This window comes from Carcharhinus amblyrhynchos, chromosome 19 (assembly GCF_965287045.1).
Source record: "Carcharhinus amblyrhynchos chromosome 19, sCarAmb.v2.hapA, whole genome shotgun sequence".
NCBI classification, from domain to species: Eukaryota; Metazoa; Chordata; class Chondrichthyes; order Carcharhiniformes; family Carcharhinidae; genus Carcharhinus; species Carcharhinus amblyrhynchos.
The window spans coordinates 8,253,247-8,270,366 of NC_137342.1; the positions used below are offsets into that span (position 1 = coordinate 8,253,247).

Below are 17,120 nucleotides of genomic sequence, written 5' to 3' on the forward strand. Positions count from 1 at the left end.
CAGTAATTCTCGATTGCTGCAACATTAAAATTTGAAGCAGTTAGCTATTGTTTATTACACAAACTCCTGCAAAAGTCAAATTTCAGAAACCCTTTTATCAGCAAAAAGTTACAGGATCGCTTTTTATATCGCTGTTTATTGGGGGGGTGGGGTGCGGTGTTTGCTCTCAGTCACTGACACTGAGGGAAAATCTGAGCAGAGAAAAGCACTGAGTCTTCAATCACTCCGTTTCAGATCATCGTGGCTCACAAGGAAATGGATTGGAGCTAGACGGAAGCCTAAAAAGGCACATTTTTAAGGATGAATATTTATACCTGTAACCTCCAACCAAGTGCGGGCTGCAGGTTTCTTACAGTGAACAAGAACAAAGATCAAAGACTATTGCTGCACAGGAACAGGCCCTTCGGCCCTCCAAGCCTGCACCGACCATGCTGCCCAACTGAACTAAAACCCACTACCCTTCTGGGACCATGTTCCTCTATTCCCATCCTATTCATGTATTTGTCAAGACGTCCCTTAAGTGTCACTATCGTATCTGCTTCCACTGCCTCCCCCGGCAACGAGTTCCAGGCACCCACCACCCTCTGTGTAAAAAACTTGCTCGTACACCTCCTTTAAACTTTGCACCCCTGCACCTTAAACCTATGCCTCTCTTCCACCCCAGGCTATCCACTCCGTCCATGCCCCTCGTTATCTTGTAGACTTCTGTCACCTCACCTTTCAATCTCTGTCGTGCCAGTCGGAACAAAACAAGTTTCTCCAACCTCCCCTCATAGCTAATGCGCTCCATACCAGGCAACATCCTGGTAAACCTTTTCTGTAGGCTCTCCAAAGCCTCCACATCCTTCTGGTAGTGTGGTGACCAGAATTGAACATTATTTTCTAAGTGCGACCTAACTAAGATTCTATAAAGCTGCAACATGACTTCTCAATTTTTCAACTCAATACCCTGGGCGATGAAGGCAAGTTATGCTGTATGCCTTCTTGACTACCTTCTCCACCTGCATTGCCACTTTCAGTGACCTGTGTACCCATACACCCAGATCCCTCTGCCGATCAATACTCCTAAGGGTTCTGCCATTTACTGTATATTTCCCATTTGTATTAGATCTTCCAAAATGCATTACTTCACATTTGTCTGGATTAAAATCCATCTGCCATCTCTCTGCCCAATCTCCAATCAATCTATATCCTGCTGTAGCCTCTGATGATTCTCATCGCTATCTGCAATTCCACCAATCTGTGTCATCTGCAAACTTACTAATCAAACAAGTTACATTTTCCTCCAAATCATTTATATATATTACAAACAGCAAAGGTCCCAGCACTGATCCCTGAGGAACACCACTTGTTATAGCCTTCCATTCAGAAATGCACCTTTCCACTGCTACCCCTTGTCTCTATGACTGAGCCACTTCTGTATGCATCTTGCCAGCTCACCTCTGATCCCATGCGACTTCACCTTCTGTACCAGTCTGCCATGAGGGACCTTGTCAAAGGCCTCACTGAAGTCCATGTAGACAACATCCACTGCCCTACCCTCATCAATTACCTACGTCACTTCTCAAAAAACTCAATCAAGTTAGTGAGACACAACCTTCCCTTCACAAAACCATGTCGCCCCTCGCTAATACATCCACTTATTTCCAAGTGGGAGTAAATCCTGTCTCAAAGATTCCTCTCCAATACTTTCCCTACCACTGATGTAAGGCTCACCGGCCTGTAATTACCTGGGCTGATCAAGGAAGGAGTTGTCCGGAAACCATCCGTAACATGTTTTTATATATTTGTAAATCCAATTGCAAGTTATTATCTGACCTCATGGCAGTTCTGTACCGGATTATCTTCAGCTGCGGCCAATTTTAGGGCAGAGGTTTAGGTTATTTTACGCTGTGATTGAACTACATTCCAAGCTGTCATAAGACCTTAAGTCATAGAAGCAGAATTAGGCCAATCTGCCCATGGAGTCTGCTCTGCCATTCAGTGAGATCAATAGCTGATCTGATATGATTATCCTCAAATCCACTTTCCCACCTTATCCCCTAGCCCTTTCTTCCCTTTGCTGATTAAAAATCTGAAAAAAGAACTGAAAATACTGGAAAGTCTCAGCAGGTCTGACAGCGTCTGTGGAGAGAGAATCGAGCCAACGTTTTGAGTTAGGTTGACCTTTGTCAGAGCTGAAGACAAGGAGAATCGAACAAGATTTATATTGTGAGCGTGAAGGGTCTCTCTCCACGGATACTGTCAGACCTGCTGAGATGTTCCAGCGTTAACATAAACATAAGAACATAAGAAATAGAAGCAGGAGTAGGCCATCTAGCCCTTCGAGCCTGCCCCGCCATTCAATAAGATCATGGCTGATCTGTTGTGTCTCAGTTCCACATTCCCGCCCTCTCCCCATAACCCTTAATCCCCTCGCTTATCAAAAACCCATCAACCCGCGTCTTAAAAATATTTAGCGAGGCAGCCTCCACCACCTCAACGGGCAGAGAATTCCAGAGATTCACCACCCTTTGAGTGAAGAAGTTCCTCCTCAACTCCGTTCTAAACCGCCCCCCCCTTTATCTTGAGGCTGTGCCCCCTAGTCCTACTGTCCTTTCTGAGCAGGAAGAGTCTCTCCACCTCTATCCTATCCATCCCATTCATCATCTTATATGTCTCAATGAGATCTCCCCTCATTTTTCTAAACTCTAACGAGTACAAGCCTAGTTTATTCAGCCTCTCCTCATAGCTCAACCCCCTCAACTCCGGTATCAGCCTAGTAAACCTCCTCTGCACTCTGTCCCTCTGTTTTTGTTTCAGATTCCAGCATCTATTTGAATCAGGATCTGTCTATCTCAGCCTTGAGCATTCTTAATAAGTTGAAGTCTATTTATTACTGTCACAGGTAGACTTATATTAACACTGCAGTTAATGCGAAATCCCCTGGTCACCACACTCCAACACCCTTGGGGGAAAATTAAGGGAGAATTTCACATGGCCAGTGCACTTAACCAGCATGTCTTTCCAATTATGGGAGGAAACAGGAGCGCCCAGAGGAAACCCACACAGACGTGGGGGGAACATGCAAACTCTGCACAGACAGTGACCCAAGCCAGGATTCGAACCCAAGTCCCCGGTGCTGTGAGGCAGCAGTGCTAACCACAGTGCCACTGCCCCTCTACAGGTAAAGAATTTCACAGGTTTGCTACCCCCGAGAGGAGAAAATCCACCTTATCTCTGTCTTAAATATGCGATCCCTTACTCTGAGATTAGACTCTCTCGCAAGGAAAAGCGACCTCTCAGTAACAACGCTGTTAAGCCTCCTGAGATTCTTATATGTCTCAATGAGGTTTGCACTTAATTCTTCTAAAAGCCAGTGAGTACAGGCCCAATATACTCAACCTTTCCTCATAAGACTGTCCATCCATACCCAGGATCAATCTAGTGAACCCTGTCTGGACTGTCTCCATAGCCAGGATATGTTTCCTTTGTTAAGGGGACCTAAACCTTTCACAGTCTTCCAGCTGTGGTCTAACTAGTACCTTGTCTCGTTCTGGCAAGATTTCTCTATTTTGATACTCCACTCTCTTTGAAATAAAGCCCAATATTCCCTTTCCTTTCCCAATCACCAGCTGATCTTGCATGCAAGCTTTATGCACGAGGGGCCCCAAATCCCTCCGTGCTGCAGCTTTTTGCAGTCTTTCTCTGTTTAAATAGTACTCAGCTCCTTTATTCTTTTTACCAAAGTGCGCAACTTCACATTTTCCTGCTATATTTCATGAGATTGGATTAACTAAGTCAGTCCAAATTCATTGTTCAACTGGGTGAGTTTCTGCTCAGGAGTTATGCTTGAAGTCCTATACTTGGAAGAAAGGAATTAGGAAGAGAATGAAGGAAAACCCTCATTTCTTTTCCCCTTTTCAACAAAAGACATGCTAACCAGTCTGCAGTACTCTTATCGCTGACTGGATCTCTGGGGCAGTACTGAGAGAATTCTGCACCTACTTGCCTTCAGATGGGGCTGTCCCAGCCTGTGCCTGTCCTCCTGAGTGAACGTAGAAGACCCCCTTGACATTCTTTTAAAGAAAAGGAAGGGTTCTTTTCAATGTCCTGGCCGATATTACTTATTCAGCCAACGACGCTGAAAATCAGCTCATTTGAGCATTGGCACATTGCTGCTTATGGGATCCTGCTGTGTATAAACTGTTTCCTACGTTACAATGCTGACTTTATAAGGATTGAAATGGCAAGAAAGCCCCCCGGTGAACATCTTGAGTCCCTGGGAGGGGCTATATCAATGAATGAACTCTTTATGGCTTGCATTTATACAGGAATTCAAATTCCAACCATTAACTCCATAAAATAATTTTACCTCATCAGTATCTCAAACTCCGCCATGGCTCCGAAGGAGAAGGTGAAGGATTCAAAGACAGTTACTGCCAAGTAATACGGAAAGACTTTGTTGCAGCCCTCAGTTCTCGGACATTGTCCCAGGACAGCAGAAGAATTGATAGCGGCGAAATGGGAGATACAGCTGCAGTTGTGGAACTCCTGCGTGGAAAAGGCTCAATGTCAGGTTAAAGGCGAAATACCGCGGATTGCCGAAATCTGAAACCCAAAGCCGAAAAATGCTGGAAAATTACAGCAGGGTCTGACGGCCTCCGTGGAGCGAGAATAGAGCCAACGTTTTGAGTCTGGATGAGTCTTTATCAGAGCGAGGTGTGACTTCATCCTCAAAGGCTCCCTCTACAACCATGACACTTTCACTTCCATCAAAATCCAAAAGTCTTGGAAGATTTCTAAACACCCAACAAAACTGTGGAAGAATTAAGAGTTCAGTCGCCTTAATAAACACATACATGCAGGTTAGTTTTAGCGGTTTGTTCTGGCTCGAATGAAGGGTCATCCAGGCTCGAAGCGTCATCTCTATTTTCTTTCGTAGTCATGATGTGGAGATGCCGGCGTTGGACTGGGGTAAAACAGGCAGAACTCCCAGCCGCCTGACGAAGGGACAGCCTGTTCCGAAAGCTCGCGGCATTTGCTACAAATAAACTTGTTGGACCTTAAGCTGGTGTTGTGAGATTTCTTTCCGCAGGCACTGTCAGACCTGCTGAGATTTTCCAGCACTTTCTGTTTTAAGTCCGGAGAAAAGAGCGGATGGGTAATAAGGATTACAATTCCTTTTTGTTGCTTGGATTTATAGTGCTTCTTGGCTCGAGATTTGTGAATGGTGTGGTCACTTTAAATGGATTGTGTTCACTGCTTCAGCAGCTATTACTGCCCCTGCATAGGAATCCTTTGTGTTAAAAAGTCGACAGCTTTCAAAAATGAATATGAACTGGCCTTTGTAAATCAATTTGACTTTGGACTTCATGTCACACAGGTAGGTAGCTGATTGAGCTATGCCAACAGGATAAAACTGCTTGACTGGGCTTATAGCTGACGATGAGAGAACCAATTTAAGGTGATAACTTAATTGACGTCTTCCTTACCAATTTTCATGTGCATATGTATATTGGGGCGGCACGGTAGCACAGTGGTTATCACTGCTGCTTCACAGCTCCAGGGTCCTGGGTTCGATTCCCGGCTCGGGTCACTAACTGTGTGGAGTTTGCACATTCTCCTCATGTTTGTGTGGGTTTCCTCCGGGTGCTCCGGTTTCCTCCCACAGTCCAAAGACGTGCGGGTTAGGTTGATTGGCTATGCTAAGAAATTGCCCCTTAGTGTCCAGGGATGTGTAGGTTAGACAGATTAGTGGGTATAATATGTAGGGATATGGGGGGTAGGGCCTGGGTGGGATTGTGTTCGGTGCAGACTCAATGGGCTGAAGGGCCTCTTCCTGCACTGTAGTGTTCTATGATTCTATGTGTTGGTAAGAGTGACCGCCACACTATCTGCTGAAGGAGAGGTCAGAGTAGGACACTCCCAACTATGTCATGTGGTACTACCATTGTATTAAGACACAAAAAATATCCGGAATTAACAATCTACTGATGACCGTGAAACCATTGTTGAATGTCGGAAAAACCCATCTGGTTCACCAATGTCCTTTATGGAAGGAAATCTGCCATTCTTTACCTAGCCTGGTCTACATGTGAATCCAGAGCCACACCAATATGATTGATTCTCAACTGCCCTCCAAGGGCAACTAAGGATGGGCAATAAATGCTGGCCCAGGCAACGATGCCCATGTCTCATATGAATGAATGAAAATAAAGACTGATTGAGGGCAGATCTAGCAGCACAAACCTGGCCATTCATGTGATGGCTTTAGGGCCATCCACAGCAGAAAGCTTTTATCCCATCACAGTCTTGAACGGTGGTAGAAAATTGAATTGATCCAGCAAGTAATGCCCACCACCCATCAATAAAAATTATATCCTGAGGCTGCGATTCTTGCCTTCCAGCAGTCACAACCATCTTCTTTTGTGCCAAGAATTGCTCCAGAAGGTGGCACGGTGGCAGAGTGGTTAGCACTGCAACCTCACGGCACCGGGGACCCGGGTTCAATTCTGGCCTCGGGTACTGTACCAACGGGAAGGCAACTGGTTGGTAAGGGCAGACAGTGCCACGTGGAGGCTCCTTTGTGTGCCAAAGTGTCTAAATAGGAGAGACCCCACCTGAGCCAGCCGCAAGATCACCAGGGTTAACCTGATAGTTTCCACATATGGCAGGGGGCCCACCATTGCTGATAACATGCCAGCAATGGTGGGAAGAGGCCCTTAATTGGCGGATAGGTAGGCCAATTGTCTTTGAAGTGGGAGGGCTCTGTGTCACATTTCCTGTCACTGACATGTTGGCAAAGTGCCAGACGCCACATCGCTGCCTTCTCTTATCACTTTACAGGCACCTTCACCTCCCAGCCCTTCAGGAAATGTAGGGGTGATGGGTGAATGTAATCTTGAGCAGTTAAGTTATGGGGAGCAAAGTTTTAGTTGATCATAGATTGGTGACGGATGCAAGGCAGGAGGCAGCCCAGGAGAGGACTAGAGTTTCAATCACGAACCAGTGGTCATGCATTGGATCAGGGAGAAATCTCTCCACTTTTATAGAATCCCTCCTGTGTAGAAAGAGGCCATTCGGCCCACTGAGCCTGCACTGACAACAATCCCACCCAGGCCCTATCCCACAACCCTGCAAATCCTCCTGACACTAAGAGGTAATTTAGCACGGCCAATCAACCTAGCCTGCACATCTTTGGACTGTAAGAGGAAACCAGAGCACCCGGAGGAAACCCACACAGACACGGGGAGAATGTGCAAACTCCACACAGTCACCCAAGGGCGGAATTGAACCCGGGTCCCTGGTGCTGTGAGGCAACAATGCTAACCATTCTGCCATCGTGCTACCTTCTGGAGCAATTCTTGGCACAAAAGAAAATGGTTGTGACTGCTGGAAGCCAAGAATCGCAGCCTCAGGATATAATTTTTATTGATGGGTGGTGGGCATTGCTGGCTGGATCAGCATCTATTGCCCATCCCAAATTATTCTTGAACTGAGTAGCTTGCTTGGCCATTTCAGAGGGCAATTAACAGTATTGCTGAGGGTTTGGAGTCTTACGTAGGCCAGACCAGGTAAGGATGGCAGAACCTCTTCCCTGAAAGACATTAGTCAACCATATTTTAAAGACAATCAACAACATGGTCATCATTAGACTTTTAAGGCCAGATTTTTATTGAATATCAATTGCACCATTTATCATGGTGGGATTCCATGCACATCCCAAGACCACTACCTTGGGTTACTGGGTTACTAATCCAGTGACAATATCACAATGCCATCACCTCCCTCACTACAAGAGTTCCTCAGGGCAGCATCATAGGCCCAATTATCTTCAGCTGCTTCATCGGTGACTTTCCCTCCATCATAAGGTCAGTAATGGGGTTGTTCATTGACAACTGTATAGAACTCAATGGTCATAGAATCATAGAATTCTTAGTGTAGAAGGAGGCCATTTGGCCCAAAGAATCTGCAGGTCCTATCCCCGCAACTCCACATATTTACTCTGCCAATCCCCCTGACACTAGGGTCAATTTAGCATGGCCAATCAACATAACCCGTATATCTTTGGACTGTGAAAAGAAACTGGAGCACTCTGAGGAAATCCACGCAGACATGGGGTGAATACACAAATTTCACACAGACCCGAAGTCAGAATTGAACCCCGATCCCTGGCGCTGTGAGACAGCAGTGCTAACCACTGTGCCACCATGCCACGTGTATCCAATTCTTCAGATAATAATGCAATCCATGCCCGCCTGCAGCAAGTCTTGGGCAACATCCAGGTTTGGATTAGTAAGTGGCAAGTAACAGATCTGCCAACGGATAACAAGCAATACCATAAGAGAGAGACTGGCTATCTTCTCTTCACAGTTGATAATATTGCCATCATTCAAATCCTTTTGGGATTCTCTTCCTAAGCATCATCATTGACCAGGAATACAACTAGACTAACCATATAGATACTGTGCCTACTAGACTAGGTCAAAGGCTTGGTGCTCTATGCTCAAATTCTCTCCATCAGGACAAAGCATAACTCAGGAATGTGATTAAATAAATGCTACTACTTTAAAGATATCTTCATTATATCTTTTCGGTGTTCTATTATCATCATATTCCTGGATAAATCAGACACAATGATTTATAGAAGCAATTCAGGAGACTGTGCATGATACCATCTTGGACACTCTCCTTGGATACTAGCACTGGACAATTGACAGCAATCTTCATTGTACTGCGGCACTATTTTTCATTCAGAGGCGTGCCTGCAGCCATCCTTCCATTCCAAATGGGTAGTCAATACCACGTTTGGTGATTGTAGAATCAATGCTTCATTTCTGTCGGATCTTGGGGCGATTTTTCCAAAGAAAAAACACAGAGAGGAAGTGCAAACTCCACACAGACAGTGACCCAACCTGTGGCCAAAATTGAACCCAGGTTTGTGGCACTGTGAGGCATCAATGCTAACACGCTGCCAGCGAAATGAAAAGCCCGATTTGATTACACTTTGCTTTAGTCTTGAAAATTAAATCTAAATATGTCCACACTGACCTTCACAAAGAGTTACCATGTGTTGCAAATCAGTTCTGAGAATGAACCCAAAGTTATCTTTGCAGAAGGATAAAGTGTTTTCTTACCATCTTTACCCCTGTTCCACGTGACAGTGTGCAACCAGCAAGACAAGGAGAAACATAAGTCATCCCATTTCCAGCGCACACAGGTTCCCACTCTGTCCTTGAGCATACACAGCCAGCGTTACATTGGGAGAATAATCCGTGCTCCTGGTATGAGCTGCCTGTTGTCCTGAAATATAATGGCAGTAGAAGTGAGCTAAATGTTAATCCGTTCAGCAGTTGACCTAAACTAGATAAGAAAAAGTACATCAAAGTTATTGGCTGTGTGAGATTGAGACAAAAACTGCAAAGTTCCAAATCGTAGACTGGGGGCGGACGGATACCATTCACATTCTTGAGTCCAAAGGAAAGTTTATTTATTAGCCTCACAAGTAGGCCAACATTAACACGGCAATGAAGTTACTGTGAAAATCTTCCGGTCGTCACACTCCGGTGCCTGTTTGGGTACATTGAGGGAGAATTAAGCATGGCCAATGCACCTAACCTGTACACCTTTGGATTGTGGGAGGAAACTGGAGCACCTGGAGGAAACGCACACAGACAAACGTTCAGGCTACACAGACAGCGACCCAAGCCAGGAATCGAACCCTGGTCTCTGGAGTTGCGAGGCAGCTGTGCTGACCACTGTGCCACCATGCTGTCCAGTCTATTAAGGCATTTTACTGGATCATGGCTGATCTGTGTCTTAATTCCATCTTCCAACCTTGCTTTTGTAGACCTTAATAACCTGAACCTAACAAAATCCTATCAATCTCAGTTTTGGAGTTCCCGAGTGACCCAGCTGAGGGGGGAGGCTGGGGGGCGGGGCGGGGGGGGGAGGGGGTGGTGGTGGCGGTAGGTGGGTGAGCTTTGTTAGGGGTGGGGAGCTGAGAGAGTTCCAGATTTCCATTCCACTTACATGAAAAACAACAATGGCAAGAACTTGCATTTGTATAGCACCTTTAATGTAACACACCATTACAACTATTACATCATGGAGAACAAGCACAGACACAATGGACCTTATAACAATTCTGTGAAATGGTGTTAGCAAAACTTGACACTGAGCCATATAAGGTGATGTTATGGTACATGACCAAAAGCGTTGTCAAAGAATTAGGTTTTACGGAGTGTCTTAGTTTAGAAAGAAGAGGTAAAGAGGCAGAGACATTGAGGGAGGGAATTCAAGAGTTCAGGGCCTTAGTAACTGAAAGCTACCAATGGTGGAGGGATTAGGGGTGAGGACATGACTGGAATTGCTGATGATGCACCAATAATCTTTGAGAGTGGTAGAGATGGGGAAGATTACAGAGAAAGTGAGAGCCAAAATCATGGAGAGATATGAAGGCAAGGGTAAGAATTTTACAATTGAGGTCCTGTACTGCTTCAGCAGTAGTCAGTGGTCATGGAGGTCTTTTGGTTCAGTGGATAGCATTTTTGCCCTACGCCAGAAGGTTTGGGCTTGAGTCCCACTCCAACAGCGGGACTTTTCCGGCCCTTCCCAATGGTGGGGTCTTCTGGTCCAAAGGTGGACCCCCTCAGCGGGTTCTCTGGTGATGGGGCAGGAACGTCACTTCACACTTTTCTACATTCAACTTTATCTGCCACATGCCTGCCCATCTCACAAGCCTGTCTCGATCTTCTTAGAATCTATCACTACCCTCCTCACAGTTCACAATGCTTCCAACTCTTGGATCATCTGCAAATTTTGAAATTGTGCTCTGTTACGCACAGGTTTAGGTCATTAATATAAATCAAGAAAAGTAGTGGCCCTTCCAATTACCATCCTCCAGTCAGCAGTAAGTAAAATTTTCTGTGAGTCTGATTTGGATTAAATAACTGAATCCCCCACTGTCAATAAATATCCTTGGGATTACCATTGACCAGGAACTGAACTGAACTAGCCACATAAAAACAATGGCTACAAGCGCAGGCTAGGAATACTGCAACAAGTAACTCACCTCCTAACTCCCCAACATCTGTCCACCATCTACAAGGTAAAAGTCAGGAGTGTGATGGAATATTCCCCACCAGTCTGGATGGCTGCAGCCCTGACAACACTCGAGAAGCTTGACACCATCCAGGGCAAAGCAGCTCGCTTGATTGGCACCATTCATTCCTTCCACCACCAATGCTGAGTTACAGCAGGGTATACTATGTACAAGATGAACTGCAGTAATTTCACCAAAGATCCTTAGGCAGCACCTTCCAAACCCACGACCACTTCTATCTAGATGGACAAGGGCAGCAGATGCATGAGAACATCACCACCTATTAGATCCCCAAGCTATTTACCATTCTGATTTGGAAAAAAATATCGTAAGAAGTCTCACACCACCAGGTTAAAGTCCAACAGGTTTATTTGGTAGTACCAAATAATTTACTACCAAATAAACCTGTTGGACTTTAACCTGGTGTTGTGAGACTTCTTACTGTGTTTATCCCAGTCCAACGCCGGCATCCCCACATCATGACTACTTTGGAAAAATATCGCCATTCCTTCGTAGTCACTGGGCCAAAATCCTGGAATTGCCTCTCTAACGGCATCGTGGGTCAACCCACAGCACACTGTCTGCAGTGATACAAGAAGGAAGCTCACCACTACCTTCACATTGGGTAAATAGGGATGGGCAATTAATGCTGGCCAGCCAGCAATGCCCATGTCCCACAAATGAATGAAAACAAAGTTAAACTGTTTCATAATAATATTCTAGCTATGCTAAAAAGTAATGTTTCAAAATACCACATAGTTTGAAGCAAAATGCTATTGGCATCAATATTTTTCACTTATAAAGCATAGTTTTACTGACATTTGGTGACTAAAATAATTAATATATAAGGAAACAATGTAATTGTAGATTTAGAAATAATGGCCTACACACTTATTAGAACTCCTTCACCTCAAAGTTTTCCACTGTATGGGATTATAACAGTGTTTTACAATAACTGTGGCATAACTTCCACCTCTTTAAGTGCTAATGCCCAAAGGTCAACTTTCCTTTAGCCTTTTAACTTATTATTTATGCCAGTCCTCCAGCTTTTAGTGGTTTAGTGATTTGGATCATTGTGTTGCCCTGCGCCTCCACAGTTCCAACTTGCCAGCGATTAGAAAGCACTCTGATCCATTTTTCTTAGTTCCAGAGTGATCTAACACTTCCCCACATTGAATCTCCAATTGCCACAGCTTTTGACACTGGCTTAAATGTTCCAATGTCCCCTTTGCAACTTCCGGCTCCCATCTGCATTATTTACTCCAGTCAATTTCATCAGCACACTTGCCTATTCCTACATCCATGTCATTTATAAATGGAGTGAAAAGCTTCACCATAATTATTCAATATGATGCTGAAGAACACAATTGCAGCGCATGTTTAAATGTCACAGTGGGCGGACCATTAACCTGTTGACGATTTCAAGGTGACGCAGATCATAGCGCTAATGTTGCCCTGTTGCTTGCTGGGAGTGCACATAAATTGAAGAACATTAGTCATAACATGAAATATGATCAGAAGACAGAAATCAAATTAGGTATCCGTGTATCTGTTGTTCTGACAAGGGGTTTGTACCTGCAATGTTAACTTGCTTGTTCTTTTTCCACTGACTATTCCAATGCTTTCCTGGCTTGTCTTCCATCTTGTACCATAAATTTAATCTCTCCAGCCTAACCCCCAACTCACAACAAGTCCCTTTTCCCAACGCTTTCCCTTCCACCCGTGCTTGTTGACACTCGTTGCCTGTTTTAAAACTCGGCTTTGTTTTAAAACTCAGTCTTGTGTTCAGATTGCTGCATGTCGCTGCCCCCCACTCTCCAACCACTGCTCCTCCCTATTGCTGCAAACCAACAGAACTCCTTCAAACCAACACAGCTCAGTGAACTCCGCACTCCTTCAACTTTGACATTTTTCCCATCCCCACTGCCTTCTCACTGGGTGGCTATGTCTCTAGTCATGTTCCTCCAGGTAGAAGGAGGCCATTTGGCTCATCAAGTCTACTCTGATAACAATCCTACCCAGGCCTTAACCCCACAACACCATGTAATTATCCCACTAATCCCCCTCACACTACAGGGCAATATAGCATGGTCAATCAACCTAACCTGCACATTTTTGGACTGTGGGAGCACACAGAGGAAACCCACACAGACATGAGGAGAACGTACAAACTCCGCACAGACAGTCGCCCAAGGCTGGAATTGAACCTGGCTCCCTGGTGCTGTGACGCAGCAGTGCTAACCACTGTGCCACCATGCCACCCTCTGTAGGCTTTAGGTTGTGTACGTCCCTCCTTAAATCTTTTTAAATTCGTAACTTCTAATCCGAAAGTATTCTTCTTTGATTCAGCATCAGTGTTTGATTGATTCTGAGATGGTTAGGTGCTTTGGGATATTTTTCTCTGTTAGAGAGATCCACATCAAATGATGTGGGGATGCTGGTGTTGGACTGGGGTAGGTACAGTAAGAAGTCTCACGACACCAGATTAAAGACCAACAGGTTTATTTGGAATCACGAGCTTTCGGAGCGTTGCTCCTTCATCAGGCGAGTGGAGATGTAGGTTTCAGAAACACGGCATATATAGACAAAGACACAATTGCAAGATAATTGCCAGATATTGGATATTTAAAGCAGCCTCCCGCCCTTCCTGGGCATGCCATGAGTTGTACATACCATTGCACATGTACATACTGCGAAACCTAGCCATTATTTTCCCAGAACCATACCTACCCAGCGTAGGAGGCTGTTAAACCTGCCACTGGAGTCCTCTGGCAGCCCATTGCGAAAAACAGGACAAGGAACATCCACGCACCAACAACAGTCGCGATGTAGAACCTTGCAGCACCGATCACTTTTATCTTGAACTTCTTCATCAAAAACCCTCCACAGAAAATCCCAACTGCCACAGGAGGAACGTTGACAATTCCTGGAAAAAAGATGCTTGCATTATTATTCAGGTTGTCCGACTTGATCTTGTATTGCTTTGCATCCTTACACTTGTCCTTGAACATGTAGTTTCCCACAGCCCAATCCTGTGCCTAATATCAGTAATCTTTTGAAGGGCCATTAGGGATGGGCAATAAATGCTGGCCTAGCATAGAGGATAGTTCCTGTCTATGTTGTATTGTCATTAATTTAATTCCAACAATCACTGTGTTTAGCTTGTATATTTTCTGTGTTATCAGCATTAATACTTGAAAATCGATCAGTTCCCATCATTATTCCATTTAGCCCCTTTCTATTGAGATGCATTCACACTCTGACAGTAATATATTTACTGCCTATTCACCCAAAAATGATGTTCGCCACTGCTTTTCACGTGACAATCATTACGGCTGTGGGACATTTTGCGTTCTTTATTCACTTGACTCTCATTTGCCCAATGTTTACGATATTTCACATAGCTCAATAGTTCGAGACATTTTATCAAAAACGACCGCATATCAGTATCTTTACTAACAGACCATTCAATTGCTAATTAACATGTGGGTATCTTCTATTTGGGTCACACACTTTGACGCATTCGATAATCTGAATCTAAGCACACAGTGTTCTGATTAGAGAGCTGCGCACAGTACTGGTTTCCATGTACTGAAAAGACACAGAGGTTCTGGGAGGGTGGAGAGCTGATTTGCAAGAACAAGACCAAAACTGAGAGATTGTACTCATTGAGAAAGAGTGAATTAGAGATCCCCTTATTCTAGGAAAAATGCACTCACTGAAAGCTACATAACACATAGCCTGTGGAAGTAGGATGGCAGCCAGTTTACACAGAGCAAAGCCTCACAAATAGAGGGAATACAGGGATAGGAACCTCATGGAGGCAAAAGGTCTTTAGTTTAGAAAGGTGTCATGTGGCGCCACATGTTTGGTGGGCTGAAGAGCCTGTGTGCTGCACTGTTCTTTGTTCTAAATAGCAATGGGATACTCAACCAGACAAAGGGTAAATGTTAGAATGAGGTTCTTCCCTTTGCTTGGGGATCTTACATTCCAGGGATCTAAATTCAGACTGTTGTAAACTCATCAACAATTCGAAGCTCAAGCCTAATCCTTTTTTGTGTTGTTGAGTTAATGAGAGAATATATTTCCTCTCCAGAAAGAAAGTTCTTCACTCATTGAGGAATCATTCAATTATACAGGTACAAGGCCATGGTAACAGCACCCTGCTGTACGTGTGCATGGCTGATCATTTGACGTGGAGATGCCAGCGTTGGACTGGGGTAAACACTGTAAGGAGTCTCACAACACCAGGTTAAAGTCCAACAGGTTCCACACACCTGACGAAGTTTCCGAAAACTTACTATCAAATAAACTGGTTGGACTCTAACCTGGTGTTGTGGGACTTCTTACTGCGATCATTTGACATCAGAGGGCAACCTTTTATTGATTTACCAAACAGCTCCTGTCGCACCTGCGTAATCCAGGATGCTTCAGATGATACCAATGCGATCATTTCTTTAAAAAAAACCTCTCTGATTGCACAGTTGTGAGTCATACTTAACGATCGATCTTGATAGTTTGATAAAGAATGTGAATAAGGCCTTACTCATCGATGGGTAAGTACCGCAGAATCATGAGTATCCACTCCTGACATGGATACTTGCACAACAGGCGAGCAGATCAGAGAATAGTAGGGGAGATCATTTTTAGTTACAGTTCAGCAATAGTGTTCTAGTCTTGGAATCAGCAGGTTTTGCATTCAACCCCCATTCCTGCGTGTGATTCACTCTACCACTGCAGTGAGGTACCGAAGGCAGCATTGCAATATTAGAGGTGCCGTCTTTTGACTGATAGGTTAAACTAGGGCCTACTTTCTCAAGAAAATGTAGAAGTACCATGGCACTGTTTTGGAGAAGAGTGGAGCTTTCTCTCCAGTGCCTTGGACAATATTTGTTCTCAATCAAACCAGGTTATCTAGTCACATTCGCATTGCTGTTTGTGTGGTCTTGCTGTGCATATATAGCTCCATGTTACAATGCCGAAATCTCCCGCCCTTGTCCACGGTTAGTATTTCCCTGTGATGCTGAGTGTGAATAGAGTTGTGGCTGGGACGCTAGATCTGTTCTTCATTCCCACTTGCGATGGGTCCTGCCACGCACAAGGCCAAGAATCCCACCTACTGTGCCAAGAGCACTTCAGGAGAACCCTTTGAGACATCGGGAGGAAAGGCATGAGGTAGGTATGTCTTTGTTTCCTTCTATTTGCTGTGACGTCAGGATTTTCCAGCTGCACTTGCCCCGGGAATAAAAAATCCCATTTTCTCTCGAGTGCCTTTGCATGGTCCATGTCTCCCTTCCAGCCCACCATCTATTGACTCTGTCTTTACTTCCCGCTGCCTCAGAAAAGCAGCCAGCACAATCAAGGACCCCACGCACCCCAGACGTTCTCTCTTCCACCTTCTTCCGTCAGGAAAAAGATACAAAAGTCTGAGATCACGTACCAACTGACTCAAGAACAGCTTCTTCCCTGCTGCCACCAGACTTTTGAATGGACCTGCCTTGCAAAAGTAGATCTTTCTCTACACCCTAGCTATGACTGTAACGCTATATTCTGCACTCTCTTGATTCCTTCTCTATGAACAGTATGCTGTATCCGTAGAGCATGCAAGAAACAATACTTTTCATTGTATGTTAATACATGCAACAATAATAAATCAAATCAAATCAAATTAAAATGTCCTGCCTACCATATGAAAATCCCATGCTTTGTCTTTTGCTCATTGAAATTCTCAAGCAATAGTTAAGGTTCACCCTGTATTCTATCTTCAACCTGACCACAGGGAGAAGGTTTTTGTCACTAACAACTGGGTGTCAGGCATCGGAAGGTCTGAACTCAGCAAAGGCACACACACACACACCAGGAACAGAATCCATGTGATTCTGGTCCCCTCTCCACTGAAATCAGCTGAAGTAAAATAGTGTTAGCCCCACAGGAGTGTTAGCGACAGGAGTTCAGGCCCCCAGGCCTGCTCAGTCATTCAAATTGATCCTCTACCTGCCAGGCTCTCCTTGCTGCCTCAGTGATGCTCAATGCA

The 17,120-nt window shown here is 44.7% G+C and overlaps 1 protein-coding gene across 1 annotated transcript in view; it reads right to left on the bottom strand.

Annotated features, from left to right (window-relative positions):
• LOC145355562 (solute carrier organic anion transporter family member 1C1-like) overlaps positions 1-17,120 on the bottom strand; it is a 48,786-nt gene that overhangs the window by 11,546 nt on the left and 20,120 nt on the right. Inside the window, exons 9-11 of the mRNA XM_080207808.1 lie at positions 13,817-14,012; positions 9,120-9,285; positions 4,355-4,533 (exon numbers count right to left, since the gene is read on the bottom strand). Of these exons, the coding sequence (XP_080063934.1) occupies positions 4,355-4,533; positions 9,120-9,285; positions 13,817-14,012 (541 nt within the window). The remainder of the gene's footprint in view (positions 1-4,354; positions 4,534-9,119; positions 9,286-13,816; positions 14,013-17,120) is intronic.